The 16,493-nt window shown below is 40.5% G+C and overlaps 2 protein-coding genes across 2 annotated transcripts in view; one reads left to right on the forward strand and one right to left on the reverse strand.

Moving 5' to 3' along the window:
• tmx3b (thioredoxin related transmembrane protein 3b) overlaps positions 1-6,953 on the reverse strand; it is a 146,911-nt gene extending 139,958 nt beyond the window's left edge. The window contains exons 1-2 of the mRNA XM_078540033.1: positions 6,849-6,953; positions 6,630-6,684 (exon numbers count right to left, since the gene is read on the reverse strand). Of these exons, the coding sequence (XP_078396159.1) occupies positions 6,630-6,684; positions 6,849-6,894 (101 nt within the window). The 5' untranslated portion in view covers positions 6,895-6,953. The remainder of the gene's footprint in view (positions 1-6,629; positions 6,685-6,848) is intronic.
• The window catches only part of cox6c (cytochrome c oxidase subunit 6C), a 297,540-nt gene that overhangs the window by 158,625 nt on the left and 122,422 nt on the right, over positions 1-16,493 (forward strand). The window lies entirely within an intron of this gene.

A 16,493-nucleotide genomic window follows, 5' to 3' on the forward strand; every position in this document is an offset into this window, starting at 1 on the left:
TGTTAAGGAAGAATGAGGAGTCCAGCCCCAACCTGCCACAGAGCATTGTGTAGAGCTTGGAGTACATCTTTTCCATCGTGGAGGTGGTAGCCAGCTCCATGGCAGTACTTGTGGACCCAGTCATGGTGCAGATTTTGGTGGCCATTACCTCAGTTTCCACTGCAGCATAGGCAGAAGTCACCCATTGTCTCAGTGCTATAGTGGAAGCTAAGATGGAGGTCATGAGATTCATGCTTGATGCCATGCAGACTCAGATTTCTGCCATCATGCCTGCGGATCTAAGCGCTCAAAGCAGCATGCAGGTTCACAGCAACCCGTCCTTCAACAGATTACTAGGCTTACTGAGGCAGTGCCCCAGGGCAGTGTCAGTGCATCTGTGGAGCATGCACCTACTGTCCTCTGTCAGGCTCTTGGCATTCATATTCCCACCACTGCCATTCCACCAGTGCCCTTACTTTTGCCTCTCAGTGAGTCAGCCCAGGCTGTTGCCTGCTGTGCCAAAGTGTTACTGTCCAAAGCTGGGCCATCAAGGCCCAGAGCCGCTCGAGAGTGACTGGAAAGGCCATATGCAGTCGTTCCCACTGAAAGTCAGTAACCGTCCACCAGCCATGCTACAGCTACTGGGGTAACACTGTGTAAGAGCACTAGGTCAGGAAAAGGCACAAGACACATACTAAGGGGATGTGCAAGGGTGCAGTTCAATTTTTTCTTTGCACTATTGGGTTATACACCTGGATGAGGCCATTATGGAATGGTCTGGCAGCTCTTATTGCAGAATTTTGGCCAAGATACTGTGGTGGTAGGGTGTCACAGGTAGATGGGAAGGTGAGGAATTGTGGAGCACTGGTAGTGAAGGCATGACGCCATAAAGGAACTGGAGGCTCAGTACAAAGAACAAAGTAGGCCCTCACTGACAGCCCGTCCGAAACGAGGTGGTCCAGGATACCTCCTCCTCCTGAATTAGCCTTTGCAATGCCAAATGGCAATGCTGTGCCCTTATAATAATGACAAAGCTGCAGACCACCACAAACTTTGAGACATGCTCCAGCCAGTGCTGTAGGGCTCCCCCGAGCCATCCAGACAACAGAACTATTACTTGAGAACACTGATGGTATGCTCCATGATCTTCCTGGTGGCAGCATGTCTCTCGTTGTAGGGCCATTGGCTTCATTTGGTTGGGTGGTGGAGGGGGAGTTATCAGTCATGTGCATAGGGGTATCCTTTGTCTCTAAGCAGCCAGCCTCTGGTTTGTCGTGGTAGCCTGAAGGCAGCAGGAATGACAGACTGCCTCAGGATGAAGGCATTGTGGTAGCTGCCAGGATATTGGGCATGGTTGCATACCAACTGCACGCAACTGAACTGGAACCCTTAGTTCCTGCACCTCTCCCCATTTACATGTGTGGCCTGCAAAATCACATGCGTTCAACTGATTGCTCCCTGCACCACTGGGAATCCTGCTACTCTAGAAAGGTCACATGCCCACTAACCGTATTTCTCTGTAGTTAAAGGGAATTCACTGAACTCTACACTCCGAATACAGGATCCCCATCACCTCTTGAATGCACACTTGAACGCCAAACTGGGATATGTTTGTAACATCGCCTGCTGAAGGACCTGGTCGGGTAGAAGTTTAGAGTGACCATCCATGTCCTAACATCTACAAAAAAAAACACAGTACTTCCACAAACTTTGCAAGAACAGCTGCTAGTCAAAAAGCACAAGTTGGATAGTTGGTCCTTTAAATAGTGCTATTGGAAAGGGGAAGGTGGTCCTGCAGCCGAGAGTGGTTAGCACCGGGTGTTGATGAGTGTCTCAAGTTTGAAGAACACGCTTAAAATCAGCCTGAGAGGCTGTATGATGTCGCAATCTGCCCACTGAAAGCTTCCATTGTATGCATTGCACACCCATACTAGCATCTCTCCTACTATGGGTGAGTGGTGAGAAATGTTGCTCTCGCCATTTTGCCATCCATTAGCTTCCATAGCACCAACTCCAGAAATGCTCCAGAGCCTAACTTTGTGGCCATTTAGTTTTAAAGTGATGCTATAGCTATTTGCTAAAACAGAGTTTCAGTGAGACAAACAATGTAGTCACAGATCGGGATGAAAATGGCCTCTCAAAGTGAAAAGTATGGCCAATCCCTTTAACATCTTCTTTCCACCACAATTTATACTAAATCTTTTGAAAGGAACCTACACACCAAAGGCAGCAACTAAACTAAACAACGACATTAATACAGGAGATGTTTTACAACATTGCTGTGCTTAAATAATTGATTTACATGGTTTTACACATTAAGCACTGCCAAAGACTTAAGTGTGAACTTGAGCACATTACAAACTTTTAAAGCAAATTTACAAATAATATGAAGTTAATTCCCACACCAAGTTATTTTTTTTTCTAGCCAACACTTGGGATAAGAAGAATCATTGAAAAGTCTTACATAACAGAGTTCTCTCAAAGTAAAGCCTTGCCTGAGATCCTACTTTGCTTTCATCATTACAACTAATGTATCTTCATACTAAGCTGCAACACACAGAACATCCTAAATCAGCACCGGGTCTGTTCCGTTGACTTCCACATCCTAAGCCATTTTGTACTCCTGGTCATTTAAAATAGATTCTGGGTACCTTGGAACTGGGAAGCATTTGCACTACTTAATCTTACTTTCTTATCCGGGGGTGGAATTGTACGCCCAGTGTTTTATGGGTCTATGATTTTGCTAAGAAAGCTAAATTCAAGGAATTAGATTACCCTGCAGACAATTTGCACATCATTGGGCACAATGTAAATTTAAGCTCTACAACAGACAGACTTGTTTACATAAGCGTTTAGAAAAGTTTCATAAAGCCTCAGAAATATTAGCACAGGAGGGCATCTTTCAGCTCACTGAACCTGGACCGTGTCAGGCCTAGCTCATCAGCACTATCCATTCTAACCCCATTATCTTGCTCGCCCTGTACCTTTCATTTTCCCCATCAAAATATTTGCTTTAGCTCTCTTAACTGCTGTGATTGATGCTGATTCAAAAGCCATTCACAGTACTGCATCACATATTTAATAACCCTATGCATAAAGAACATTTTTTCTAACCACCCCCTTTATGCTTTCAATAATAATCCTAAATTTATGCTCTATTTGTTACCCATTCACCAATCAATTGAAAAAATATTTTATTTACTTTCCTTAACCCTCTCAAAACTTTGAGGATCCCTCCTCAACCTCAAACAATAAAAACAGCCCTACTTTTGTAAGTTTGTAATCGTATCTCTATCCTTTCATCTCTGGTATCATGCTTGTAAATTCCCATTGCATCTTTTTCCCCAACACCCTACGAAATACACAATGCTCGAACTGTGCACATTGCATAAATCGATCACTGCCCTTTACTTCTGCAACTGCTATCGCTTTACATAAAATAGAGAATACTATTTGTTCTTTTTAATTACTTTTTCCAATTAAAATTTTTGCTTTAAAGTTTATTTCGGTTATATTTCCATTCTCAGTCCTGCCAAAAAAACTATTCACATTCATTCCAGCTGCTAAGCCACCAATGAGATTACATGTGACAGCAGGGGTTGGATTCTATTATTATTATTGCTGCTTGCAATCACATCCAGAAATAATGCAATTCTAATTTATTTACAATTGACTGAATGTCATAATTGGTCCATACTCTTACACACTGCTTACAATGCTCAGTATTTTTTTGTTGTCTAAAAATTTTGGGACTGGTCCATTTGCATGTAATTTATCCATTTGGATTAGTCATTATCACATTGCTGGTTGTGCACGCAATTCAGCCATGTTTCTGCATTACAAAAGTGACTAACTATACTTCAAAAAAGTACCTCTTTGATTTTAAAACTTACAAGTATCTTGAGGATGTGAAAGGTGCTACACAAATGCAATTCTTTTCTTTCTTTCTTATAGAAGCAGACAGGTACCAAAAGGAATCCTTGGGGTACACCACTAATTTAATTTGAAAAGCACTCTTACTATACATAGCGCTTTCCATCCTTTAGCCACACTGCCACTTCACTTGTAATATAATGAGCTTTGTAACAAGTCTCATGTGGCACTTTATCAAAGATTTTAGGAAAGCTCAAATATATCATGAGCTGGACTTTGTAGTGAGCAACAAAGCACTTGCTGCTGATCTTGAAGAAAGTTGCCCACAAAGATCTAGCGATTGCTGTGGCCAGACCTCTCCTTTTCCAATGTCTGCTTGTTTCTGGCCCCAAGTCAAAGTGATCTTCAGGCATCCGGGAACATTGATGACATCAAGGAGGTTAAGCATATTGGAGTATACTCAGACAGCAAATAGGAATCCCTACACCTTTTTGAAGTTTAACAGATAGCAAAATAAATGGCTGGGACTACACATGGAATTAAGGTAGAAACTAAAATCTCAAACAAACATTTTTTTTAAAAAAGATGTGAAATTTATCAGGGAAAAAATTGATATCAAATTGCTGCTTCAGGGCCAGTGAGTGTGGGGGTGCTGAGTAGATTACAGAGATAGGGAGGTGTGAAGCCGTGGGGGGATTTGAAAACAGGGATGAGAATTTAAAAAAAAAAATCAAGCTGTTGCTTGACCAGGAGCCAATGTAGGTTAGCCAGCATAGAGGTGATAGGGGAACAGGATTTGATTTAGAAACTATGACAGTAATTATGAATTTAGTATACCAATAAAAACCTTGTTACATCTCATTCAATTAGGTGCAAGTTTTAAGGGTTTTTTTTAAACAGTGAGACTGAGTGCAAGTTCTTGTCAGTTCAATGTTTGCCAATTGATTGTATTCTGGGGGCCCTTAATAGAGTGCCCTCTGGAGAAGGGTAGAATCACAGAGCAACTTCTGGATTTCCACATTTCACTGCATATGTATGGACTCCAGAAGTTGCTGTCAGTTTCAGAGGAGTAACGACAGTGAATCCTAACAGTTTTTGCTGACAACCACAAAATACAACCTATATCTATGGCATTCTTTATGTCTACAGACGCTATTTTCCCCAAAGAGTTCCATTAAATTTGTCAAGCATGACAAATCTATGTTCAGTTTCTGATTATCACTTATCTTTCTAGTCTACAAACTTAGCTTTGTTTAAAATAGCACGACATTCAGAACCAACTGTAATTCTACAGAAAACACTGCAGTTTACTTGGAATGTATTTGACAAAGTAACATGATCTTCTCTGTAAAATCTTGAACTGGTATCAATTATTTGGTTCTTTGATGCAGTACTCAAGGAAGGTCTCAATAACGACAGGTTTTTTTGGTAAATGCATAATGGTAGGATGTGTTGCCCGGTGTAGTACTAAATCATTAAGTTCAAAAGTGATAAAGTTAAATATGATAAGTCAGCCAGGGCAACAGTTTGAATGTTACAAGTGGCCACAGTATTCGAGCCAATGGAAGGGATGGAGGAGAACTGTCTCCACTCTTAAGCAAGCAGAAATATGGTTTTTGAAGGAAATACTTATTGTGCATCAAGATCATTTTTATTTTGGTCTTTAGCATGGATATATTTTCTTTCACAGTAAAGCAAGCTCAATTGCTTGCAGGACATACAGCATATAACAGGTTTCTCATTTCCAAAAAAGACACTCAAAGCAACACTCCAACAAAGTAAACAAAAGCTTAATATAGTAGTAGCCATGTTTTAGCATTACTATATTAACATGCAGGACATAACCAACCAACCACCAGTTTGAATCATTGCAACTTTACACAGACATGTAAATAGTTTACTGTTCAGTAAGGACAACTTATGGTTGAAATAAAGTCAGCACTATTCCTGTGGACACTTTAGCAACACAGCTGCTAACATACATAATGCAAAAAGGTTCTTGCGGCTTCTCATCTCATACTTCACTTGTAGGTACAATATCTAAATTCTTAAAATACCACATTCCATAACTTTTGGAAAATGTACACTCCGTAATGTGTATTCATTAAAGAAACAATGCATATATGTAAGTTATGCTGATTCTATGAACAATGCTGCACATAACTACCCTCAGAAACAAACACAGAATGGTGAAATCCACATGTATTATTATGGAACATAGACTTGACTCTAGTAATTCCACCGCTTCCATTCGGATTCTGCCCTACAAACGTAAATTATACTCTGTACTAACACAAACAATAAAGCTCTGTACTAACACAACGAACTTAAGTATGTGCCTTGCAACAAATTAACTAAAACTATCGCTCAACACTGCGATCTATCGCACTGAAAAGAGTGTGAACCCTTGGAGTTACTGAGCTTCCCAATTTCTTCTTCCCAGTGGCAACATCATCTGTCAGTGGTTTTAAAAGGCTTGGGCCTGGTTATGATTTATACACAGTTTCAGGTAACTAAAAGCATCCACAACACGTCTTCAGGAGTTGGGGGCATCATCTTTTTCGTTTGACCCCAGTTCCTCCAACTCCTCCCTTCCTTCCTCCCTGGAAAAAATTGCATTCAACATAAAACATACACAAATTGCATTCCCGACAAATGCACGTGGGCTAGGGTTGCTCGACCTGTCGAGTAAAGGGGTTTACACAAGATTGCATAAGTCGCCCACCACAAAGTGTGACAGAGCTGATCACTCTCCACACAGTCACTAGTGTACTTACGAGGCATCCAAATCTATAGCAAAGGAAGACACCGCAGCGCTCCGGAAGACTGCCACTGCAACAGAGAAGAGGGACAAAAAAAAACACATCTAATCAAAGGCACTTAAGGAAGCTAATGAACTGTTATGTTTTTGAATATCCCCCTCTTTAACGTAAAGGTATGTAGCAGTTCGGGAGGGGGGGGGGATGGGGAAGCACGAAACGCCCCGCGGTGCTCACCTCCACACAGCAGCAGCACAAGATGCGCCGCCCCATTCGCTGCCATTTTGCTTGTGTGAAGAGGCTGAGCCCGGCAGCACTGCGCACGCGCGCTCACTCTACCGCGCTCCCGCTGTCATGGAGACGAGGCCTAGTGCTGAGGGCGGCTTCAAGCAGGCTGGCAACTTTTTCCCCCCCGCAATTTTGTACAGCTTGCCCGTTAGGGTTGCCAACTCTACGGCATTGGCCCGGAGTCTTACAGGAATTGAAGATCAATCTCCAGGACACTGCTGTGTGCAACCCTGGAGAGAAAAAAAAATCATGGGACATTATTTTTTGGTCATTTTCTTTGGACATCTTTCCTTTCCAGTTATAAAAATATTGAAAATGGGGGGAAAATAGGCTGTTTGGCCAACAGTCACATCATCCATTAGGGTAATAAGTCTTCATACTTTCCAGTTAGCTTAAGAAGGCAGTACGTCACAACAAAAACAGAAAATGCTGGAAAAACTCAGCAGGCCTAGCAGCATCTGTGGAGAGAGAAACAGAGTTAACGTTTCAAGTCCGTATGACCCTTCTTCGTCACAAGGATGGATGCGTTGACCGACTGGAGTGTGGGGGCAAGTCTTGTGGTGAAACCTCCAAGAATATATTTAATTGCAGTTGGCAACCCTGCTTGTCTTTTTTCCCCCCAAGGTGTAGAGGTATTGACATTTGATTGCAGACTTCCCATTGAAATTTTCAGTCCAAAAATGAGCCACGAAGATTACAGAAACAAAATACTGAGGATGTTGGAAACCTGAAATAAAAACAGCAAATCAGCACTTCTGGCAAGATCTGTGGAGAGGGAAACTGAGTTAACATTTGAAATCTTTCATCAGAGCTGGGAAAACTGAGAAAATGAAACAAAGAAACCTTTTTGTCATTTAATCTGAGCAGCCCTCCACTTTGTCACAGACCTTCCCTTTTGTTTCTTTCCATCCTCTCACTTACCCAAAACCTATTACATTGCTAACTTTTCCCAGTTCTGATGAAAGACGACACACTTGAAATATTAACTCTGTTCTTCTCTCCACAGATGCTGCCAGACCTGTTGAGTATTTCCAGCATTTTCTGTTATTGTAGGAAAATTATAGAATGATTTAATATCGGGAACCCCTCCATTCCAATCCAAGCCTGACCACATTTTTGAACGTTTCAGCTTGCACTGGAACATATCTTGTTTTATTACCCTCTGATTTTTCTGCCCTACTCTCTTTTTTCAATTTCACCTCCACGTCAACTTCTCCGTGAGTCATCACTGCCATCATGTAATGCTGTACAAAGAGACGAGCTTAAGTTAGGACATGGAAACAGATCATTTGGCCTAAATTGTCCATAGCAATATTTACCCTCCACAAGAGCAAATACTTTTAATCACATTTTACTCATCCTGCTCTCTGATCTCTTCAACTTCTTTTCCTTCAATTCACCAATTGAATGTTAATGAAATTTCTACCTCAACCACTAATCCTGCAAATAAATTCAACATTCTTGAAAATTAGTTACTTATGCTTTCTGTACTAAAATTCTTTTATGCAATATTTTATCCATGGCCCCTCATTCTTCATCCCTCAAACCACCAACTTGGAAAGTGGCAAAAGCTGACCAGCAACTTCAAACAGCTGATACAACCCCAAAACAACTTTGTATTTGAGGAATGAATGTTGGCCAGGATGTTAGAAGAATTGCTTGCTCTTCTTTGACTAATACAATACAGCATTCCTTCAGTAGTTCACTGAAATGTCAGCCTCAATTATGTCTTCAAGTCTGTGGTGAGACTTGAATCCACAATCTAACCCAAATGTGTGGGTACGACCAACTAAGCAAACTAAATAGAGATCAGCGAAGACAAGGCTTACATAATTTAATTTGGGTATTCAACATTGATGTATACTTAATAGTGTATTACATCATTTTTACTACTGGAAAAAACCCAATGTTCAGCAGTGGTGAATTTAGAATTCGTTGAATAGAAGATGTTAGTGCAAAAGGCCAGAGATTTATCTTAGCAAGGGACTGGAAGGTTACCCCAGGACAGTTGAATTGTTGATATTTTATTTGATGTATCTGGCACTTTGGAAATTACTGTGCCTTTTAAAGCAGAAAATATTTTTTCCTGGAAGGTTACAAATATCAAATATGAAAATAAAGTACAAAAACAGAAAAAGCTGGAAAAACTCAGCAGGTCTAACAGCATCTGTTGAGAGAAAGACAGAGTCAACGTTTCGAGTCCATGTGACTTCTTCAAATAACGTAGCTTTAGGAACTTTAGTCAAACCTTGCAAAGTACAGTGAATCTAATCTCAGATATTTCATACTAACTTGTAAACTAAAACCTTATAATGATCCTGAACAACAATGCATTATAAACAAGACAAAGCTGACTCACTGTGGCATCTGTCCCAGAACCCATAGCAGCCCAGTGGCAGGTGTGGGATTACATGTAATGAGGCTGTGCTAATTTACCTATTTTAAATAAACAACTTTTATTTTTAAGCAGCTGCATGAAGGATAAGAGTACGTCAATAATTGAAACAAAATCTTAGAATTGAGTTCTCATAATGGGTCACTTCTAAACAGGTGACCGTCTTTTCCTTTTTTAAATGTTAATCATACTGCCTACACATGTCAAAACAATTTCTGACACCTGAGGTTAGAAATTACTTGTAGATAATAGCAGATGAATATTTAATATAGTTATGTGACATTCCGATCTCTGCAATTGTGAGAGAGGATTCACCAATTTAAAATAAATGCCTTCCATTAAAATAGCAGAAAGGAGTCATTTGAACATGTTAAGCATTTGTTTGCCTTTATTAGCAACAGTATTTTCTGGTTTATATCCCTATTTTGACTCAGTGAAAAAGTGTTATTTTCTTGTATGGGAAATAATTTCAAAAATAGCTGATAATATCAGACATAATTTTTCAAACAATAAAATATAATTTTGAGGGGTAAGAGGGCCTGAATCCTGTCCTCAAGTGAACCTGGTTGGTTGTTTCCAATTGATTAATATTTTGATGAGTATTAATGACATACCTCACAGTTTGCCATGGATGTTGACCACTCTTATATGGCTTTTCCCATGATTTCCAAAAGGCATTGAATAAGGTTCCACAGTCCAGACATGAGACCTTTAGTAATAGAATTCGAGGCAACTTAATTGACATGGGGAGGGAATTGGTTATAAGGTAAGATACAGAGAGTAGGAACAATGAATATGTATTGTAATTGTCGAGATGTGACTCGTGGTGTCCCCCAGGGATGTAGGCTGGTGGCTCAGCTTTTCACTATATTTATCAATGACTCAGATGAAGGAAAAAGAGATCCTTACATCCAAGTTTGGTGACAATACTAAGTTAGGTGGTACAGTAAGTAGTCAAAACAAAAAATAGAATGTTTTAGAATGCTTTATTTCAACAGAACTCAAATGTAAATAGAATGGCAGTTATACTACAGTTATAAAAAGCTCTGGTGAAACTACACCTGAGTATTGCAATCAGTCCTGGGCATTGCGCTTCAGAAAGGATACAGTGGTCCTGGCCAGGGAAGTATAGATTTGGCAGAATGATACTGGGCCTAGAAGGGTTTAGTTAAGAGGACAGGTTGCATAGACTAGGCTTATATTCCTTTGAGTATATAAAATTAATGGATGATCTAATTCACTGTCTAAGATGATTAAAGGATTTGATAGGTTCGGTAAAGAGAAACTATTTTAAAACTGAGATTGATAGATTTTTGTCAGACAATGGTATTAACTGATATAGAACAAAGGCAAGTCAATAGTGTTGAGATACAGATCAGCCATTATCTAATTGAATGGAAGAACATGCTTGAGAGATTGAATTGCCTATATTCCTGGTTGCTGCATAGTAACTAAGGGACCTCCACCACCGGTGTGTAAACAAATTGCCCACAAAATGCTTTCAAAGATACCCAAGGTCAAGTCCTACAATTAACTTAAAAATGGATGAATGGTCCACATCACATAACACAGTTGTTAACCGTAGCAAGATGCTAAATTTGGTAATCTTAATGTAATTTTTAAAATAAAATAAAACTCACCACACTCCAATATAACTGTATCTTATTTCCTTGGCAATTCATACTCAAATAAAGCTAGGAAGTGTATTCACAGCAGGAATAACTTCCTTATGACAAGAAAGCATCTGGAACTATTCTCGAAGATAAACTTTCACATTGGGCATGCTCTTCAAAGTTCCCTTGAGAAAAATTATTTTTTTAAAGCTGCTTTTAATAGCCTACTTATATACAACTTCCTTGGGGACAAGCAAAACAGTAAAGAAACACCTGTAATTGGAATTTTCAGAAACCATTAAATTATCTGAAAACATTTCTCTGTCAAGTTCATATGTTACTAGCAGTGGGAAAGAGTAACATTTGATTGATTGAGTCTACAGCTTTCAGTCCCACCATCCAACCAATCTAGCAATCTCTGATTCCAATGAAGAGCTGACAAAATGCTGAAAAGTTGACACATGGGTTAAATAATTGACAGTTTAACTGCCCAACAACCCCATTCCAATCACGTACTCACCCCTTCCTCATTCATATCCTCTGTCCTGCTCAAGCCCTGCCACTCCTAAGCTTTTCCCCTGGAAAATACTAACCCGCAAATCAGATTTAAATATCACCTTGGCACTGACTGGATTGCTCTACAGAGGCCTGGTATGGACTCAATGGGCCAAATGGCCTCCTCCCTTGCTGTTAATGACTCTCAAGAGCTTTCACGTAATAAATGTTCCAAGAGGCTTCACAAGGATGTAAGGGAGGATGCGGGGGCGGGGGTGCTGTGATGGCTCTGTGGCGCTATTGAAATACAGAAGTTGCATTTGAATGATATAATCTGTTGTAATTTTAACTCAGAATTGGGGAAACCCCACCCTATTTTGGACCTGCCAGTAAAACCTGGTGTAGTGAGTGTGTGAGTTACTAAAACTGGATAAAAAAGGGGCCCTTGGATACATCAGCCTGGATTGAGTGCTGTTTAGTTTGCAAAGAGATGCTCCAGTACATTTTTTTGGCCTATCATCCTCAGTGAGCTTTAACTGCTTATTTTTATAACTATATCCTGGATGGAGGAACTTGGGGGAGGTGCAGCTGCAACAGAACCTCAGCAGCCTTAGTAATTACCAGTAAATAGGCCTCTCAGAAGACAACAGATGAGGCGGGCTATTTGTGGAAGGCCATACCTGGCACACAATGTCTACTGTCAAAGTATAGCCTTTTTGGAATTAACACTACTGGATCCTTTCAGTCTGTAACAGGGAACATCGGGCAAATCTTACAATCTGCAGTCCACTACTGTTTTAAGAAGATACCAGATTTGTCTTGGAAGACCTGTAAATCACCTTCGCCGTTGAACACATCAGTCAACAGGGCCAAGTGTTTGAGATTTTTTTAGCAGTGGCTGTCTTCCCTAGCATGTCATCAACTGCACATGTATTGTCATCAGGGCACAGGAACAGCAACAAGCGACATATGTAAATAGGAAAGGATACCACTCCATCAGTGTACATATAGTGGCTAGTCATGCAAGTCTGTGGAAGATACCCAGGGTATCAATGCATTTTCTGCAACAGCCTACCATCAAACTAATACTTAACCCTGTGAGGAATGTTACAGGGGGGCTGCTGGGGTACAAGGGAATCCCCTACAGAAATAAAAATAGAAAATACTCAACAGGTCAGGCAACATCTGTGGAGAGGGAAACCGAGTTAACAATACAGGTCCTCGCCTCTTTTGTATGAATTCTGAGTACTATCAGCATTTTCTGTTTATATAGATTCCTAGCATCTGCGGTATTTTGCTTTTGTAATCCCCTTTCAGACATGGCTAATGGCACCTGCGCAACCCCACTATACTCCAGCCACACAGTTATAACTAAAGCCAGGGGACCACCAAGATCGTTTTATAATATACCACAAATATGCTGAAGTAGATCTTCAAGGTTCTCAATGGGTTGTTGGGAGGAGGGGTTTGATGGTCCCTACAATTTGTCCTGGAGAGTCTCCTGCATCTTTATGGCCTACTACATGCTACATAATCTTGCATTACAGAGATGTCTGCATTTGAATTGAGCAGAGCAACAGCAGGAACCAGAGTGAAACGAAAAGCACAAACTAGGGAGGACCTGCTCATTACCTTGCAGCATGAAATATGAAGGATCGGCTCACTTCTCAGCAATTTCTCTGAGATACCCTCAAAACTTAGACAGAGTACTTCTGCTTATCATTCCTTGATACATTGTTGACTATGCCCTTAATCCTGCATAAATAAAACTGAAACTACTCAACCAACTTCAATAGCAATGACATACCAACGAAGGGCTCAGAAGCTGCTATTAAACAACACTCCAGCCAAAAGTGATCAAGGTGATTGATGGCAAACACAATAATTGCCTTTCATTCAATTCTCAGGGCAGACACAGAAATAAGTAAGGTTGGGATGGGGAAGGGGAATATGCATAGAGAATAGCACAAGGAAATGATCAGAGAATATCACAGTCATTATGTTAACGAGGGGAGTAGAGAGGCCACATGAGCTGTGCATGTGGGTAGGGGAGTTTATGGAGATTTAGGGAAGAAAGATGTGTAGTAAATGCAGAGGAGAGAGAGCAACGAGTTGAGACAAAGGTTGAAATCACAGGACAAAAAGTCATTCAGTGTAGAGGCCAAAGGAGGAAAGCAGAGAAGTAAAAAATCTGGAGTGATATTTGGGTGGTTGATAAAGAACGCAAATTTTAAATGAGATATGTGAAGGGTGGAACAAGATGAGATGCGAGAGGAATAGGGAGACCGACAAGGTGTGATTTAGGGATAGGGGCGACTCCACCACTGCAACTGTTTGGGCTGGAATTTTTTGGGTAGCAGTTTCCTGCCCCACCACTCGAAGATTCAGTGGGGAACGGATCCTACAGCAGCCCTGCAACCATTTAATGCTCCGAAGAGCATTAATTGACCAGAGACGAGACTTCCGACCCTCACTTGACTGGAAGTTCTGCCACGGAGAGCAGCCTTCCAATATGATTTGCTGCAGCGGCAGAACTGGGATGACAACCAGTCCCCAAGTCTCAGAGTCCAAGACCAGGTAAGAGTATGGGTGGGGTCCCACATCATGGTGGGGAGTGAGGCCCCGGTGACTTGGGAAAGGGAGCAATGGGGGTTTGATGAAGAGGCCAAGTAAGGAGGGAGCACCTGCAGACATTGAGCGCGGTGCCTAATGTGGAAAGGGGCCCTTGCTAGGTTATCCATGCTTATCTTGTATTGTAATTTGCAAAGCACATTACAAACTCAGTAATTCTGCTGCACAGTAGGGTGGGATAGTTGTATTTGTTGTCACAAGTAGATGTTCCATGTCATTTCTCACAGGCTGCCTGTTTAATTAGCCCCACTCTCAGGTCCTTCCTTGGAGTTCTTGACTGACTATCTCGCTGCCAGTCTGAGTTTGGTGTTCATAACCTGTTCTGTAACTATATTCAGATACTTAATATCATTGTGGATCTTCCAGGGCATTGCTCATAGGTAAGCAAATTAAATCAACATGACTTTGTGAAGTGTAGGTTACACTGACTAGTAAAAGGAATTTGAGGAGGTCACTACCATGGCGGAGAGGAAATGTCTATAGATACTGTCTATCTGAACTTCCAAAGGCATTTTATAAGGTTCTGCACAGGAGAACATTGTAAAAAAGAGAGTACATGGCATTGAAGGTAACCATGTGACATGGGTTGGTAATTGTTTGGGAGATAGAAGACACGGTGTTGGAATAAAGATAATTTTTTCTGATTGGCAGGATGTGACAAGTAGTGTTCCAAGGAATCTATATTGGGACCTCAGCAATGAGGGAGATGAAGGAACAAAGAGCAATATATCCAAGTTTGCTGATGGCGCTAAGACAAGTGGTGTAATTAGGTGGAAGTGGAAAATTGCAAAGGAACATTGATAGATTGGGAGGGCAAAGGTGTGGCAGATGAGGTTCAATGTGGGGAAGTGCAAAGACATCCACTTTGGTCCTAAGGAAGATAGATCAGAAAATTTTCAAAATGGTGAGAAATGGGAACTGATAGACAGGTCAAGAAATAATTTAATAAACTAATGAAATGTTAGTTCTCATCTCAGAGTGACTTGGATACAAGTGATTGGAAGGTATGCCACAATTTTACAATGCTCTGGTTTAGGCGACACCTGTTTTGGGAACTGCATCTCAGGAAAGATATATTGTTCCTGGAGGGGATATAGCATAGATTCACAAGAATGATACTAGGGATTAGAGAATTAAATGATAAGGACATGTTGCATAGACTAAGCTTGTATTCCCTTGAGTATTGAAGCTTAAGGGCTGATCTAGTTGAGGTGTTTAAAATTTAATCATGATATGTTATGTTAGATTAGATAGGGAGAAATTATTTCCTCCAGAACAATGGGCATGTTCTTAAAATTAGATTTAGACTGTTCAAGTGTGATGTCAGGAATCACTTCATCACCTCTCTAAAAAGCTGTTTTTTTTTCAAGGTTAATTGAAAACTTTAAAAATTAGAGTGATAGATTTATGTTAATTAGGTTATTGTGAGATATGAAAGCAAGGTGGGGGTAGATTGAATTGAGGTACAGACCAGCCATGATCTAAATGAACAGCGGTACAGGCTCAAGGAGCTGAAGGGACTACTCCTACTACTTCATAAATTTATCAAGGGATAAGGATCAAAGACAGGTTAATTTGACATACCGGTCAGCCATAACCTGAATGGTGAAAAATGCCCAAGGGGCTGAATGGCCTACTCCTGTTGTTGTAAATATATACAACTACTTAACATCAATGTCAGAATGAAAACAATCCTATTGCTGCCCATCGCCCTTGCTCCATGTTCTCTGATGCATGATCACATGGAAACCTATTATTGCATTCTAGCGCAGTAAGTCATTGTACCCTATGTGAAGCCCAATGGTTTGCCAAACACAATTTCGTGAAGGTGTGGCCCCTATAACTTAGTGGTCAAACTGTGACATCACAATGCAAGTCTTCCTCTCACAATTTGTATTACAGTGATATCAGACATCGCAATACATTTGTAAACTGGGTAAATTTGAGATAGTAGGCCGCATTATCAGTTTACTTAAAGAAAATGGAGCAGTGACTGACAGCATTAATTGGCTGATCCATCTAGGTGGGATAGAAAATCTGAATAAGTTTATTTTTGGAAGGGAGCATGAACAATGTTTATGTCCTCAACCGGTAGATTTAATGAAACATTGAAAAGTTTGTCCCAATATGGTTTTCTTGTAATGTAATTTGTGAAGGACATTACAAACTCAGTAATACTGCTGCACAGGAGGGTTGAATAATTCTATTTGTTCTAATGAGTAAATCTTCCATGTCATTTCACGCAGGTAGTTGGATGCCTTGGAGTCTCTGACTGACCATCTCAATGTCAGGAAGATATAATAATTCTCATAATGTTATTGGAATTTATTGTAAAATAGTGGTATCTCTGTCTGTGTGTGTGTGTGTGTGACTTAATTGGATTAAAGGCAGCTGGTCTGAAGGCTTTGATGTGGTAGAACTAGGTTTGAAATGTTAAGTAGGTAAACATGGGTGTCAAGG

Source organism: Cetorhinus maximus, chromosome 4 (assembly GCF_964194155.1).
Source record: "Cetorhinus maximus chromosome 4, sCetMax3.hap1.1, whole genome shotgun sequence".
Taxonomy (NCBI): Eukaryota; Metazoa; Chordata; class Chondrichthyes; order Lamniformes; family Cetorhinidae; genus Cetorhinus; species Cetorhinus maximus.